This window comes from Artemia sp. Qi Xiang Cuo, chromosome 2, assembly GCF_049724085.1.
Source record: "Artemia sp. Qi Xiang Cuo chromosome 2, ASM4972408v1, whole genome shotgun sequence".
Taxonomy (NCBI): Eukaryota; Metazoa; Arthropoda; class Branchiopoda; order Anostraca; family Artemiidae; genus Artemia; species Artemia sp. Qi Xiang Cuo.
Genome location: NC_142795.1, coordinates 84,477,435 through 84,492,153, shown reverse-complemented (window position 1 = coordinate 84,492,153; position 14,719 = coordinate 84,477,435). Strand labels below are relative to the sequence as shown.

The window sequence follows — 14,719 nt, the reverse complement described above, 5'->3', positions numbered from 1 at the left end:
TAACTAAATCTCTGAGCATATTACTTTCATATAATTCATGTGTAATGTTAATCCATTAAACTCATTTCGTAGCACGCACTGACCCATTCCATATTTCCACATCCTTTTTTTAACTTCCTTTTTCACAAAAAACGTTGCACGCTATAAAATAACTCAAATGATAATTATAATATAATTATGCATAATATATTATAAATATAATATAGTTATAATATGATATAATAAGCAGGCAAACCCCTGCATAGCCTAAAACCTCGGGAAAATTAAGGAAACTCGGGAATGACCCCATTACGTGCAAGATGCAAAAAGTTTTCCCCAGCGCCTCTACACATTGGGCAAAAGTAAGGATCAATTTGCTCCCTACCCTGACCCATATACTTCCTTCTTCCCCTAGGTGGTAAGCCATCCCTTCTCATAGTTATCAAATAACCTGAATAATTCCCCCACATCCTTGCCTTAAAATAAATCTCTTCCTCTCATCTCTTTAACCTGTGCACGCAACTCTAATGGCCTTGTCTTTGCCACCCCCTCATGCTGAACTTGAATCTCCTGATCCCCTAACCATTCCTATTGTTTTGTTCTTTATCACAATACCCTACAGTCACATTTATTTTATAGCTCATTCATCTATAATTCTCGTTATTGTGCTTGGCCACGAATAGTTCAAATCATAAAATTGGAGATAAACGTTGAACGATATAAACATAACCAATATTTATGCTGAGGTACCCCTCCTCATGTATAGATAAAGGGAGTGATAAAACAAACCTGTAATCTTCTCCTTCAAATTGGTAGAGTGATTTTGGCTCAGATGGGGTATCAAGAGTGAAGCTTCTTAAACTACTTTCGCCAAGTGCTTCGAGCTTTGCGTTCACCTCGGCAGTTTTTGTCTCACTTCTGCCCAATATGGTGTCTATATCTTCATCGGTGATATCAGATTCTTTGGATGCAAATACATGATCAGCTCCATGTCTAAAACAATATATATTTGAATTATCTGTTCTCAACAAGTTACTGAAAGACGTAGTTTTAAAAAAGGATAAGAAAAAACAGAAAAAATAATTCAGATCCAATCCTTCAGATGTAAATACCCCATTCCTAACCCCAATTCCTAAAATCAACCCCATTTTCAAAAAAAAAACCCCTATTCCTAAAAATCAACCCCATTCCTAAAAAAAAAGGTATATATTCAAACTACACACTGTTGGAAAGTCCTTGAAAGTTATAGTTAAAAAAAGAAGATGGAACAGGAAAAAAATGATCAAGATCAAATTGCTCCAATACCAATACATTATCTGCTCCATGTCTAAAACAAAGATATATATTTAGATTTTCTGCTATTGACAAAGTTATTGAAAGTCATAGTTAACAAAATGAACAAAAAAGAACAAAAAAAAATAATTTAGATCTAATTCTTCTTATGTAAATTCATGGTCAACCTAAAACAAAGGTATATACTTAAATTGTACACTGTGTAAAGTTTATTGAAAATTATAGCTAAAAACAAGAAGAAAAAAGTAAAGAAACTTATTCAGATCCCATTGTCTAGACGTAAATAAATGATAAGACTCTGTCTGAAACAAGGGTATATACTTAATTTGGATACTGCTGAAAAGTTATAGTTAAAAAAAAGAAGAAAAAAACAGAAAAAAATATGTCACATCAAATTATTTAGGTACAAATATACGATCAACCTAGACGTAAATACATGATAACTTAAACATAAATTGCACACTGAAATTGTCGGAAGCTATACCACTACTACAACTACTTACAACTCACCGCTGCACCAAGCTCCCTGAGGCCAACACAGCTAACCACTGCCTCCATCTCAAACTGTTCAAATCCTCCCTCTTTGCACCCTCCCAGGAAGTTCTCATTTCCCTTAAATCTTTCTTTACGACATCCTACCACCCCCAACCGTGGACGACCTGCTTTCCGTTTAGTACATGACAGTTGGCCGAACGGACAATCTTTGGCAATCTGTCATCCTTCATCCACAGAACGTGCCCCAGCCATCACAACCTTTCTCTGATTATAGACCTAGTTAGAGTTTAATAAAAAGTTATAGTTTTATAAAAAGGAAGAAAAAAGAGAGAAAAGACAAAAGTATGCATTATTGAGCCAATCGGTGAAAATTGAAAAACAAGGATATGACAATTGTTCACAGACAAATAGCAACACAGACAGCACTGCCAGAGATTCAAAGGGCCAAAAAGAGGCACTTAGAGACATACTTTAATTCTAAAAGGAACAATCTCGGGTCTAAAACACTGTTTCAGCATCCCTTAGGGAAGAAGAAAAGCAGTTCATTAGTTTCCTTTGTACTACTAGTTTCGTACCTATCCCATAAGCATCTAGAGAAATTCTGAATTCCTCAAGGAGACGTTTCACTTGACAGCTTACACTTTTCACAGCGGATCAACCAAAGACATTTTTTGTTAATCCTAACTTAAGTCGTTAATCCTAACTTAAGTCGTTAGTCCTATCTCGAGTCATCCTAACTTACTGCTAGTAGTATGAGGATTGACAAATCTCACTGACAGTTTTCTGCTGTCCTCTATTGTAGCGTGACAATACCCCACATAACAAATTCCCACACACAGTTTCATCTTTTAAATTGAAATTGAATTGTTGCGTGGAGCTCTTTCCAGTTTTCTACTTCAGACTTTCGCAAAACCCGATCACAAAATAATATCAGATAACCATATCAGAGAAAGTTTCACCAACAGAACCCTTTAAAAACAGAGCTCAAGAATTCAGTCAACTAATAAACAAAATCGGTTCATATATTCTTAGTCACTGTACCTCTGAGAATTTTTTCCATAGACACCCGCGGAGTTCTCCAAATAGCTAGATTCTATCACTTTCTTTGCCCATGTCATTGTAGCTTCATCCCTAACTACATAAGAACCCTGATGCTAAAAAGTTTAGCCAGTTCACTACTCTCCTCAGCAGACGCAGTACAAAGATAAATCTGATTGGCTTTAATTTTGCCACACCATTTTCTTACCATCATTCTTTACCTGCATCAGTAGTTCTGGGGTCCTGAAGCAAAGCATAGGAACCCTGGTGGCAGACAAACAACGAGCTATAATTAGAATAACAGAAATCGAACAGTTTCCTGGAGTACCTCTACACCACTCTTTCGTTTGGCGTCGTGTCACACTTTCGTTGCCTAACCATACCTCCTTGAATATGCATTTTCATTTATCCCAGTTCCCCAATCTTATCCCAACGGAGACAACCATAAGCCTTGTATATATAAAAAATTAACCAAACGAAGAGAATCAAAAGAAGTTAAGGCTGTTCGTAATAAGAACTGTTCTCATACTTTGAGTTGTTGTGAATTCAGAATTCCACAAGATACCAATTTTCTGTGGGGCGAGCCTCTTGGTGCGGAACTGTCCAATGAATCCAATGAGCATCCAATGAATGAAAGACAGAGTAAACAGAGTAGACAGACAGACAGATATACAAGAGAGAAGAGAAACTTCCAAAAATAAAGTTAACCATTCATCGCCTACCACTCATTTGGGAACAGCAACATTAGAATATACCTGATATGGGACCCAGCCAAGACCCTACCCAGGGAGGGGGGGTAGTGTTTGAACCCCCCCCCCCCAAAAAAAGAAACGTTTGTCTGACTCTTAAAAACGTAACCAAAATGGATATAAACAAATTTTTTATGCGTTTTTTTTTGTGTAACCCCCCCCTCCCGAAAAAATTCTGGATACGGCCTTGGACCCAACACTAAAACAGCTGATCAAACAATAAGGTTGTCACATATTGGAGAAACACAAAACCAATGGTAGTAATATTAGTTAAATATAAAGAATAGAACACTTTAAAACATTATATGAAGCGATCAAAAGAAGGTAGTAATAATGTGGTCTATAACAATGTCTCTTGTATTAGGCGAGCAATAAGATAAAACCTTTCGTCAGGAGATCAAAGTTGATCTTTGAGATCCACCTTTCAATCAAAGAAAAAAAAAACATGGGGAACTAGATTCAATTTTTATTAAGAGTAAAAATGTAACAATAACAATTAATATTTATATACTAATTAATATTCATTCATTGATCAATGTTTATACAATATGAATGATAAATAATATAATAATATTTGATATTATTTACTCAAACTGAGTGCTTTTCATTTTCAATGCTAAAACATTGATATTTCTATTTTTGTATTAAGTAGCGCAACGTCTCTAGCCTTCTTTGTGGTACAATCAATACTGACCCGGGTTAACATTCGTCCAAAAAAGAAACACTAAATAAATTGTAGAAAAATCGCTATATTAGAATAACAAAATTGAACCCTTCAATCTACTATTTGTTCAGTAGTTGATTTTTTGTGAAAGCCCTCAAACTAGTTGAAATACGTCCAGACAACCAGGGCAAAATCATTGTCTGAAATTCAATGGAGAATTGAGCATCGTTTTTTCTTTTGCTTTAATAAATAATCCTACCTTATCATATTCAGCATTTCATCCTTATTCAGGGCATTTGTTTGCTTATCAAGAAGTCGGCCTTGTTGAATTACCAGCTTGTCAAGGCGCAGCTTGACTTCGGCACGTTCGACAATCTTTTCTTCTACTGTATTCTCAGTAACAAAACGAAAAACACGAACTTGCTTCTTTTGACCAATTCTGTGAGCGCGATCCTGGAAGTTAAGTACTTTAACTTAAATAGAATTCTTTGTTTTTTGGTTTATGACCAACTGATATTTTTAACCATTGATAAATTATACCACTGGATACTGAACAGGCCAGCCATGGCAAAATCAAAGAGAAAAAAAATCTGAAGATGAAGAAACCGGGATTACGGTCAGTAGAAGGAAAAGGCAAACTAAAACGACACGGATATTTCGCTTGTATAAAACAAGGTATCTTCAACACTAATACACTAATACACAAAAACACTAATACACTAACAACACTAACACTAATAACAAAGAAAAAATTTAAACTAAATCCAAACTCTAGCCTCTATGGTGCTCAATCATAGCATAACGATTGTTTTTTTTTTATTTCTTGGTTTTAGATTTATTTGGTTTTATGTTAGGTTGGATCTTTTCTTTGTTTTTAGTGATAAAAAATATCAGTTAAATAGCTCAACGAACGCAATAAAATTGGCGTCTTCTTCGTTTTCTTGTTTTACGTAAACTTATCAAACAGATTTACAGTTTTCAAAGTCCTTACGACCGGAGCTTCTAAATGTTTCCTTTGCTAACTGCTTTAATAGCAACTTCCATAGGAGAAATTTATTCGAAATAAGTTCATGCAGTAAACTTGTTATAAAAAAATAATAAGTAAACATAACAGTAAACTTTTTATAAAAACAATATAAATATATATATATATATATATATATATATATATATATATATATATATATATATATATATATATATATATATATATATATAATCTTTAAGCTATAGTTTTTCAATAAAAAAATATCTGTTGCGCTAAACTTATGAACAATTCTACGGTTTCTATATTACCTAAGTAAAAATAATAGAAAAAAAAGAATAAAAAGTTGTATATCTTGCCAATCTTGAGAATTAAACAGTGGTCGCGTATGTTAAATAAAGTCCAGCTAAAGCAATGGTTCCCAACCAATTTTGGTTTTTGGTTCGTAACCAATTTTTTGGTTCCCAACCGATTTTTTGCTTCCGAACCGATTTCTCAACCGAAAGATTAGTGGTTCCCAACCGATTTTGGGCCATATCTCACCTAGGTATTTCTAAAATCCTGATGCCCCTCTCGTTATGTTTTAATTTCGTTAATCAAAATACAAATACATACCGAGGACCTAGACCTGGCACTCAGCACGCGGCAGCCTTGTATATATTTGATTATCTAACCGTTATTAGCATAATCTAAGAAATTCTGAAAATCTAAATCTAAGAAATTCTAAGAAATATTTGATTATCTAACCGTTATTAGCATAATCTAAGAAATTCTGGCGTGAATTCAATTCCCCCTTCCTGTAAATCCAAAACCGGCCCCAGGTCGTGCTAAACTTCTAGAACTCACGCTTTTAATTTGTACCTTCAGCCATTTTTTGGATTCCAGATTTTTGTTATAGATAGAGAGATATGTAGGATAAATTAAAAATAAATAAAAAGGAGAATTTAAATACCATAGCTTGCAAGTCCATCTGCGGATTCCAATCGGAATCATATAAAATAACAATGTCAGCTGTTGCCAAGTTAACACCAAGACCTCCAGCTCGTGTCGACAGCATGAAAATAAACTTGGTCGATCCAGGTGAATTATATTCATCAATTTGTCGTTGACGATCTTCGTGAGCTGTTTGACCATCTAATCTGCAATACTGGTGGCCACGCCAAAGACAGTAGTCTTCAAGGATGTCCAGTAAGCGAGTCATTTGAGTAAAAATAAGGACACGAGATCCTTGAGCTCGCAGTTTTGGCAAAAGCTTATCCATAATCAGCATTTTGCCACAATTGTCAACCTAAAACAAAAAAAAGCAATCAATCTTTTAAAAATCAGAAATTAATTTTATATATATATATATATATATATATATATATATATATATATATATATATATATATATATATATATATATATATATATATATAAAGAAAAGTGATAGCACAGACTTGGTAAGACGTTCCTATCTTTACTCTTGTAACGGCAAATTCTTACCCTCAGGAAGTATACGAATTTCTCTTCACCTGAAAATCTTTGAGAACAGTTGTACAATCTAAAGGGAAACTAGGAAAGATATAAAACACAGTTCTGTTAAGAAATGCACTTGCATGTTGAGAGCCACACAAAACACACTTCTATTAAACGTCAGACAACTGTTAAACATAACCAGGAAAATTAGTCTTTAATTTTATTGTTATCTATTATTTTTTTTTTTTTGACGTTTTAACTAAATTTTTTGACTCATCATATTTTTTTTATGTATTTTCAATAATTTCATTGTTTTCTATTTTGTTTTTATTTTTGCCTTTTTAATTAAGTGTTGACCTTTTTCATACATCTTTTTACAATGAATTATGTTTGACGTGAACGTCACGTTCTTTTGATGATATATATACATATATATATATATACATATATATATATATATATATATATATATATATATATATATATATATATATATATATATATATATATATATATATATATATATATATATATATATATATATATATATATATATATATATATATATATATATATATATATATATATATATATATATATATATATATATATATATATATATATATATATATATATATATATATATATATATATATATATATATATATATATATATATATATATATATATATATATATATATATATATATATATATATATATATATATATATATATATATATATATATATATATATATATATATATATATATATATTTACGTAAAAATTCAAATTCGGCAAACATGCTGTGAAAGAAATTTTTAAAATAAAATTCTATTCTATTCTAACCAACAAAACAATAAAATTCTGACCGTTTATAGTGAGTATTTCCTGACATCAAATAATGAACTTGCCGATGCATTATGTGCCCTTCTTTTACACCTGTTATTGCTAATATGACAAAAGTTCTACAACCCCCACAATTTCAACTAGGCTATTTTTTGTTTGTTTTTAGTTGTTTGTTATCTTATTGTTGTGATTCCTTGTGTGTTATTTCTCATAGTCGTTTTCCTGGAATAAAATTATTGAATTGAACTGTATTTGTCAAAAACCCATCTAATGTACATCCTTAATGAAGGTGTTCCTACAAGTTCCTACTGTCCCTTTAAGAAGCGCTTAAGGATCTCTTCACTTCAGGACTATGAGAAAATCAATTAAAATCCACAAAAACTCAGATACGGAAAAACACTATTTCGTTCAGGATTGAACTATCAAAGAACAAAGATAATTTTCGCATTCCTCCCTCCCCTCCCCCTATTGAAGTTTGACTGAGCATTATCATCCTCATATATGATCGAGTATGTGTTTAAAATCTGCATAATCTAGTATTTCGTGATACCTAGAAGCAGGAGCAGGAGTGAATAGAAGCAGGAGTGAACATATCTTTAGAGATAAAGTGAAATCTGCTCAAATTCCCTGCATAAGCTCTTTGGTTGGTCTAGTTTTAAATAAAAGCAAAATCTGCTCAAATTCCCTGCATAAGCTCTTTGGTTGGTCTAGCTTGGTTGGTCTAGTTTAAAATAAAAGCGAAATCTGCTCAAATTCAATTTATAAGCTCTATGATTGGTCTAGTTTGGCTGGTCTAGTTTAAAATAAAAGTGAAATCTGCTCAAATTCCCTGCATAAGCTCTTTGGTTGGTCTAACTAGCTGGTCTAGTTTAAAATAAAAGCGAAATCTGCTCAAATTCAATGCATAAGCTCTATGATTGGTCTAGTTTAAAATAAAAGTGAAATCTGCTCAAATTCCCTGCATAAGCTCTTTGGTTGGTCTAATTTGGTTGGTCAGGTTTAAAATAAAAGTGAAATCTGCTCAAATTTCCTGCACAAGCTCTTTGGTTGGTATAGAGCAGTGGTTCCCAACCAATATTGGGCCATGACTCCCCTAGGCATTTCTAACATCCTGACGTCTCCCTCGTTATACTGAAATTTTATTATTTAAAATGTTACGTCTTTTCACCTGAAGGAAGCTTAAAAGGCCATTACCTTCGTATCTTTTCACGGGTCATTCGAAGTTAAGACTCCAAATTATAGTCAACCAAATGGCACGCTTCCCATGACCCACCAAAATATTGCCATGCTCCATCGGTGGGGCCTGCGCCCCATGGGGGGAACACGGGTCTAGAGAATGTAAATTAATTTTTCAGCAATATAATGCGATTAAAAAGTAATTTGAGTACCGAAATTGGCAACTTTTATTGGTTATTGAAAACGAGATAGCATAACGATAGCATAAGAAAAACGAGTTTCGTTAGATATACAAGAAAGGATTTTACACAGGCGGTATTGCCTTTTTTTAGCGCTTTCTTTCTGAAATTAAGAGTAAGGATAATTTTTTTGTGGAATACTGTCGCCTAAAAATGTACATTTTTTCGAAAAAGAATCTGAAACGCCGTGAATTGACTCTGTTATCAGAGGTAAATATTCCAAAATTAATCAATAATTAAAGACTACTTCAAGAAGAAAGAATAAGCAAAAATGCAGCATGAGAGAAAAAAGAGAAGGAAGAAGAGAGAATCAGCACACAGTCAGAAAAAAAAGAAGTAAAGCCTCTCTTTGAGGCAATTTTGGAGCGAAATTCAGTTTGCCAGATGATACTAGAGCATAAATAACATAAGTTGATTTTCAGCATTACAAAGGCTGCTTCTCTTTTATTTTGTGGTGTTTAAGATTAGCATTTAAGATTAGCAGATTCAACATTTTCAGCTGCTTCTCTTTTATTTTGTGGTGTTTAAGATTAGCATTTTGATTGGTGCTTAAGATTAGCATTTAAGATTAGCAGATTCAGCATTTTCAGCTGCTTCTCTTTTATTTTGTGGTGCTTAAGATTAGCATTTAAGATTAGCAGATTCATCATTTTCAGCTGCTTCTCTTTTATTTTGTGGTGTTTAAGATTAGCATTTTGATTGGTGCTTAAGATTAGCATTTAAGATTAGCAGATTCAGCATTTTCAGCTGCTTCTCTTTTATTTTAGATTTCTCTGCTTTCCTCTTTTATTATAAGATTAGTTTTTAATTTGTCCTAGGACTTTTCCTTTAGTTTCCTGTGCACTGAGGAAGGCAAAGCGAACTTTCGGCCCAAATATTTGCTTTTTGTCACTGGCGGAGGAGTCCCCTCATTTTCCTTCATTGTTCGTACGTTTCCTTGTTTTGTACTGGAATGAACACACTCCTAAAGGGCGAATGGCAACCATATCCCAGGGCACAAAGGGCTCAATAACCATTACCACCATCTTCCTGTCTCGGAATAGCAAACAAATGATTTTTTCCTATGGGTTGGTTTTCAATGTCTATTTTTTAGCGGTGTTAGACCAGCACAGGACATTTTTATGCTTTTGAGAATTTTGGATTTTGATGACCTTCGATTCTGTTCTTAAGGAGTGTGGGGTGAAATAGAGGTTTTAGTGGGTCTCTCTAAAAGTATTTGTCCCCAGTTTTCCGCCAACTCTGTTATTGAGTGCAGTTTTTCAAGGTTTGATACAGAGCATCTGTCCCAATTAATCCCCGAATAAATTTATCCCCGAATAGGAGGAGAAAAGGTTAAAAAAAACCTGAAAAACTGCAAAAACCTGAAAAACTACAAAAACTGAAAAAACCTGAAACCTGATAAATTTATCCCCGAATAGGAGGAGAAAAGGTTAAAAAAAAACTATCAAAATAGACAAATCGCATAAAAAATGCAATAGATTCTTGGCTTGACCAGATTCTCAAAAAATAGCCCTTTTCTGTATATAACCTATTTCTAAGAAATTTTTCAAGGAAGCATTTTAGGAAGTTGGTGCAGATGCAACCCTAATACACTATAGCCTGTAAAATGTTTCTATAAAGTTTAGAATCAACTATAATGAATCAAATGTTTCTATAATTCTATAAAAATTTAGAGAAAAAATGCTATAAAAAAAATAGAGAAAATAGAGAAAAAAGAGAAAAAATAGACAAAAATAGAGAAAAATAAAACTGAACTAGAAAAATTTTTTTAAAAAGAAAAAAAATATATCTTCTAAAGGATGGCTTTTTAAACAAAGACGCTAATTGGGAAGAAGGGGTATATAGTTAATTCTATAGTTGATGACTATAAGAATCAAATGTTTCTATAATGTTTCTGTAAAGTATACACCATTAGAAACAATTATATACTACAAAACTTCACACATTGCATTTTTTAGGTTATATTCAAAACATGAATAAACTAGGACATCAACTATTTTAACAAGGTCTGATCTCAAGTCAAATTAACACATTCACAGCCCAAACCGATTTTTAAAAAAATGCTTTCAAAACTGCTTTTTAAAACATTGTCGAATATAAACACTGATGATGGTGTTCCCACAGGGTATGAATCAGGTGAAAATTCAGCCTTGTGATTGGTCCTTGAGACACATTAATTAGGCTAGTGATTGTTTTGGTAACTTTTGGTTGGTCCGTTAGATACACCGTTTTAGATTTGGAAGTTAGGTCAAACACGGGATACACCGTAAAATTGAATCGCCAATCTAAGCAGCCTTAAGAGATACTGCGACTTTGCATATACCAATCAATTCAGAGAAGAATCCACCCTTACCTAAATCAAGAAAAGGTGCAAATATAATGTTTTAGGAATGGACAACCGAAGGGGTATAATGCCACAATTTTACTTTAAAGGGTGGCTTGGGCAAAAGTGATGACAAACTGGTTGGTTCATTACTAGGTTCTTACTAAGAAAAAGTCTTACTAAGTGCTGATCAGTAGTATAAGGTGGACCTGGTTCAATTCCGTCAAAAAGATAGGGGTGATTGCAACACTTCCTCAGTTGCATCAGAATATTTTGAAGCCTCATTTTTTCCATTTTACCTGCGCCATTTACGATATCAATATCCTTCATTAGGATTTTCGTGTATAATTCTCTCTGCATCTTACTTAGACCAATAAACACCTGAAAAACAATTGCCCTTTAATGGCGGTGCTTAATAGGATTTAAGTACTATGCAGCTCTACCAAGCAGAACAAGAAAAAGTGAAAACAAGCGAAACAAAATAGAGAAAACAGAAAAAATAGAAAAATAGAGAAAAATAAAACTGAACTAGAAAAATATAAAAATAGAGAAAAAAATCCATCTTCTCAAGGATGGCTTTTTAAACAAAGACGTTAATTGGGAAGAAGGGGTATATAGTTGATTCTTTAAGGACACATAATATAGACTAAATATAGACTAATGAATATGTATAGACTAAATGAATATATATAGATTATTAACGTATAATATAGACTAAATGAATATAGACTAAATGAGAAAAAAAACTCACAAACATATCAACTATGCTTTCTTTTTTTTAATGGTTCTTTTTATCTTTGGCCGAATTTATAGCACGAAAAAAGCAAAAGACACTGAGACGAGAGAAAACTGCATTGCTTTAATAAGTTTAAAAGCAGTTCTTTTGTAGTTTGGTAGTTTCATAAGTTTAAATACAAAGTTAGCACCACTGACAGTTACACACAACTGACTTACAAATTTATACCATAAATAAAATAAACACGTGAGAAGAGAGGAAACTTGGTTGCTTTAATAAGTTTAAAAGTAATTAAAAACAAAGCTAGCACCATTGAAAACTACACACAACTGTCCCAGCAGAACTTGAAAATGTAAAAATAGTTTAGTTTTAATTCATTATAAACTGGATTTAAACAAGGGTTCTAATTTATCAAAATCCAACCTAAAATTCTCTGAAAGTAGGTTCTGAAATTTTTTGGAATCTGAATCCGAGATAAATTCTGAAATTTGAAATTTCCTAGTATTCTTGTGTTTTTAACCTTTTTCCAATCTCTTATACAGTTTTAGAGCAACTACTCCCACGAATTCAAGCTAATTATGGAAAAAAAACACCGTATATTGTGCCTTTTTGGCAAAATTTGTTCTTTTTATCTTAGTCCATTGTGCAGTAAAGTTAAACAAAGAAGCGAAACAAATATTAGTACAAGAAACGTTACTAAACCGATTTATATAATTGATTTAATTATTTTAACAGGTTACCCTGGAAAAACAGCTCATAGACTCCTCATTTTAGAGGAAAAAATTTTTCAGAAGAGAAAGGTTAATTGCAACTGTCTTGAAAGGAAAAAATTTCTCAATTTGTGGAAATATTTTGTGCATATTACAAAGAATGGTCTACAACAGATGGCAAGATTAGAAAACGATATTCACAAAGAAGAAAAAACGAGCATCCCAACCAGTGTTATGCCTAGCGACTGTGATCTCAGAAATTTTTCATTACAGAATACATTATGTAACTTGTCGAAGAAAAATCTGGACCGTCATCTGGAATCTATGACACAATTTCAGCAAGTAACACCTTTACGGTTTATATATAAATCCTGCCAAAGCTTCAGTCCAGCTTTACTACCATTATGGATAAACCGACTATGGATACTGTTTTAGGCTGAGATGGCCTGAATTGTTCACCTTCAAGAGACATAGTTTGGAACGGGGGAGGAAGTGTCAAGTAGACTAATAGAAACTATGCTCGTTTTTTAGTTATTTCAGCCAAAAACACTCCACGTATGTAGTTTCGGTTTAACAAAACATATTTGTGTCGAAATATTTTTGTTGTACATATTCTTACCAAGACTGGAACCTCTTCTGAATTTTTCTTGAGTGCCCAAAAAGGGACTATTGATTAATATTTACGTAATATTTTTCTGGCGATTAACACTCAAATGTTGGAGAAGTATCTTTCTACGTCAGCCCCATCAGCGTACCCTACGTATTTAGTTTACCAATTGGCACTTTCTAAGTGTTGTAAACACTTAGGCATGAAACACCGTCATAAATAGTATAACCTAAACAATTTATTAAGCACAATTCATTCCTATCAAGTCAGGTTAAAAATAAATTAGAAATAAACATATGGCTAATTTTAGACTGGTGTATGGATTCGGACACATTAATCAAATGAGACAAATAAAAAAAAAGGAGGGAATTAGACCATTGCTGGGAGATAGGGAAAAAAAAAAGTAGAAAATAGAAAAAAAGAAAGTGCATAAGTTAAAAAACTGAAGCAATAAAACGATAGAGCAACAAAAAACAACAAAGAGAGAATTACAAGCAAAAAAGGGAAACCAATGCCGAGAGAGGGAGGGAGAGAAACAAAGAAAGATGAAAATAGAGAAAAAGAAAGAGAATGAATCAGTTCAAAAATTAAAGCAAAAAAAACAACAAAGCAACAAAATATAATAAAGAGACAACTATAAACAAAAAAGTGAAATCAATGCCAAGATGGAGAGGGAGAGAAAAAGAGAAAAATAAAGAGAATGTATCAGTTAAAAATTAAAGCAATAAACAATAAAGCAACTAAAAACAATATCAAAGAGGAATTTTTTGTTTATATTGTTCCAGGTAATAAAATATAATGTATTTGTAAGGGTTTGGTCATTTGCGTTTAATTCAGTACATGATATTTAGTTTATCAATAGACACTGTCACAAACACTTAGTCAGAAAACACTGTCATAAACAGTTTAGCCAGGAATACCCTTTAAAGTTTTGTTCGTAGCGCATCAGTCAAACTCAGTTTGAAATAAACATACAACTAATTTTAATACTTGTGTGTATTCATGCATATCAATCTAACGAGACAATTAAGTAAAGTAGAGAATTAAACCAATGCCGAAATGAAAAGAAAAAATGATAAGCAAAATAGAGAAAAAGAACGAATCGGTGAAAAATTAACGCAATAAAGGAAATAAAACAACGTATTGTTTATATTATTCAAGATTATGACATGTAATGTATTGCATAGGTTTGGTTATTTCAGATTAATTCGACACGTAGTTTCACCCAATAATTTTTTAAGGTAATTTAAAAATGCACTTTGCCAGATTTATTATGTTTATTAATGTTTTTCTATTTTTATTGTCACTATTTTTGGACTGTACCCTCGCACTCTCATCACTTTGGTGCGTTGCTAATTCTTTTTTTTCATTTTGATTATTAGTAAATTATTTTAATACCACTAATCTACTACAATATA

General features: G+C 32.4%; 1 protein-coding gene across 1 annotated transcript in view; it reads right to left on the bottom strand.

Moving 5' to 3' along the window:
- The window catches only part of Iswi (nucleosome-remodeling ATPase imitation SWI), a 112,684-nt gene that overhangs the window by 45,259 nt on the left and 52,706 nt on the right, over positions 1–14,719 (bottom strand). Inside the window, exons 9-12 of the mRNA XM_089103640.1 lie at positions 11,429–11,629; positions 6,156–6,491; positions 4,478–4,671; positions 769–972 (exon numbers count right to left, since the gene is read on the bottom strand). Of these exons, the coding sequence (XP_088959766.1) occupies positions 769–972; positions 4,478–4,671; positions 6,156–6,491; positions 11,429–11,629 (935 nt within the window). The remainder of the gene's footprint in view (positions 1–768; positions 973–4,477; positions 4,672–6,155; positions 6,492–11,428; positions 11,630–14,719) is intronic.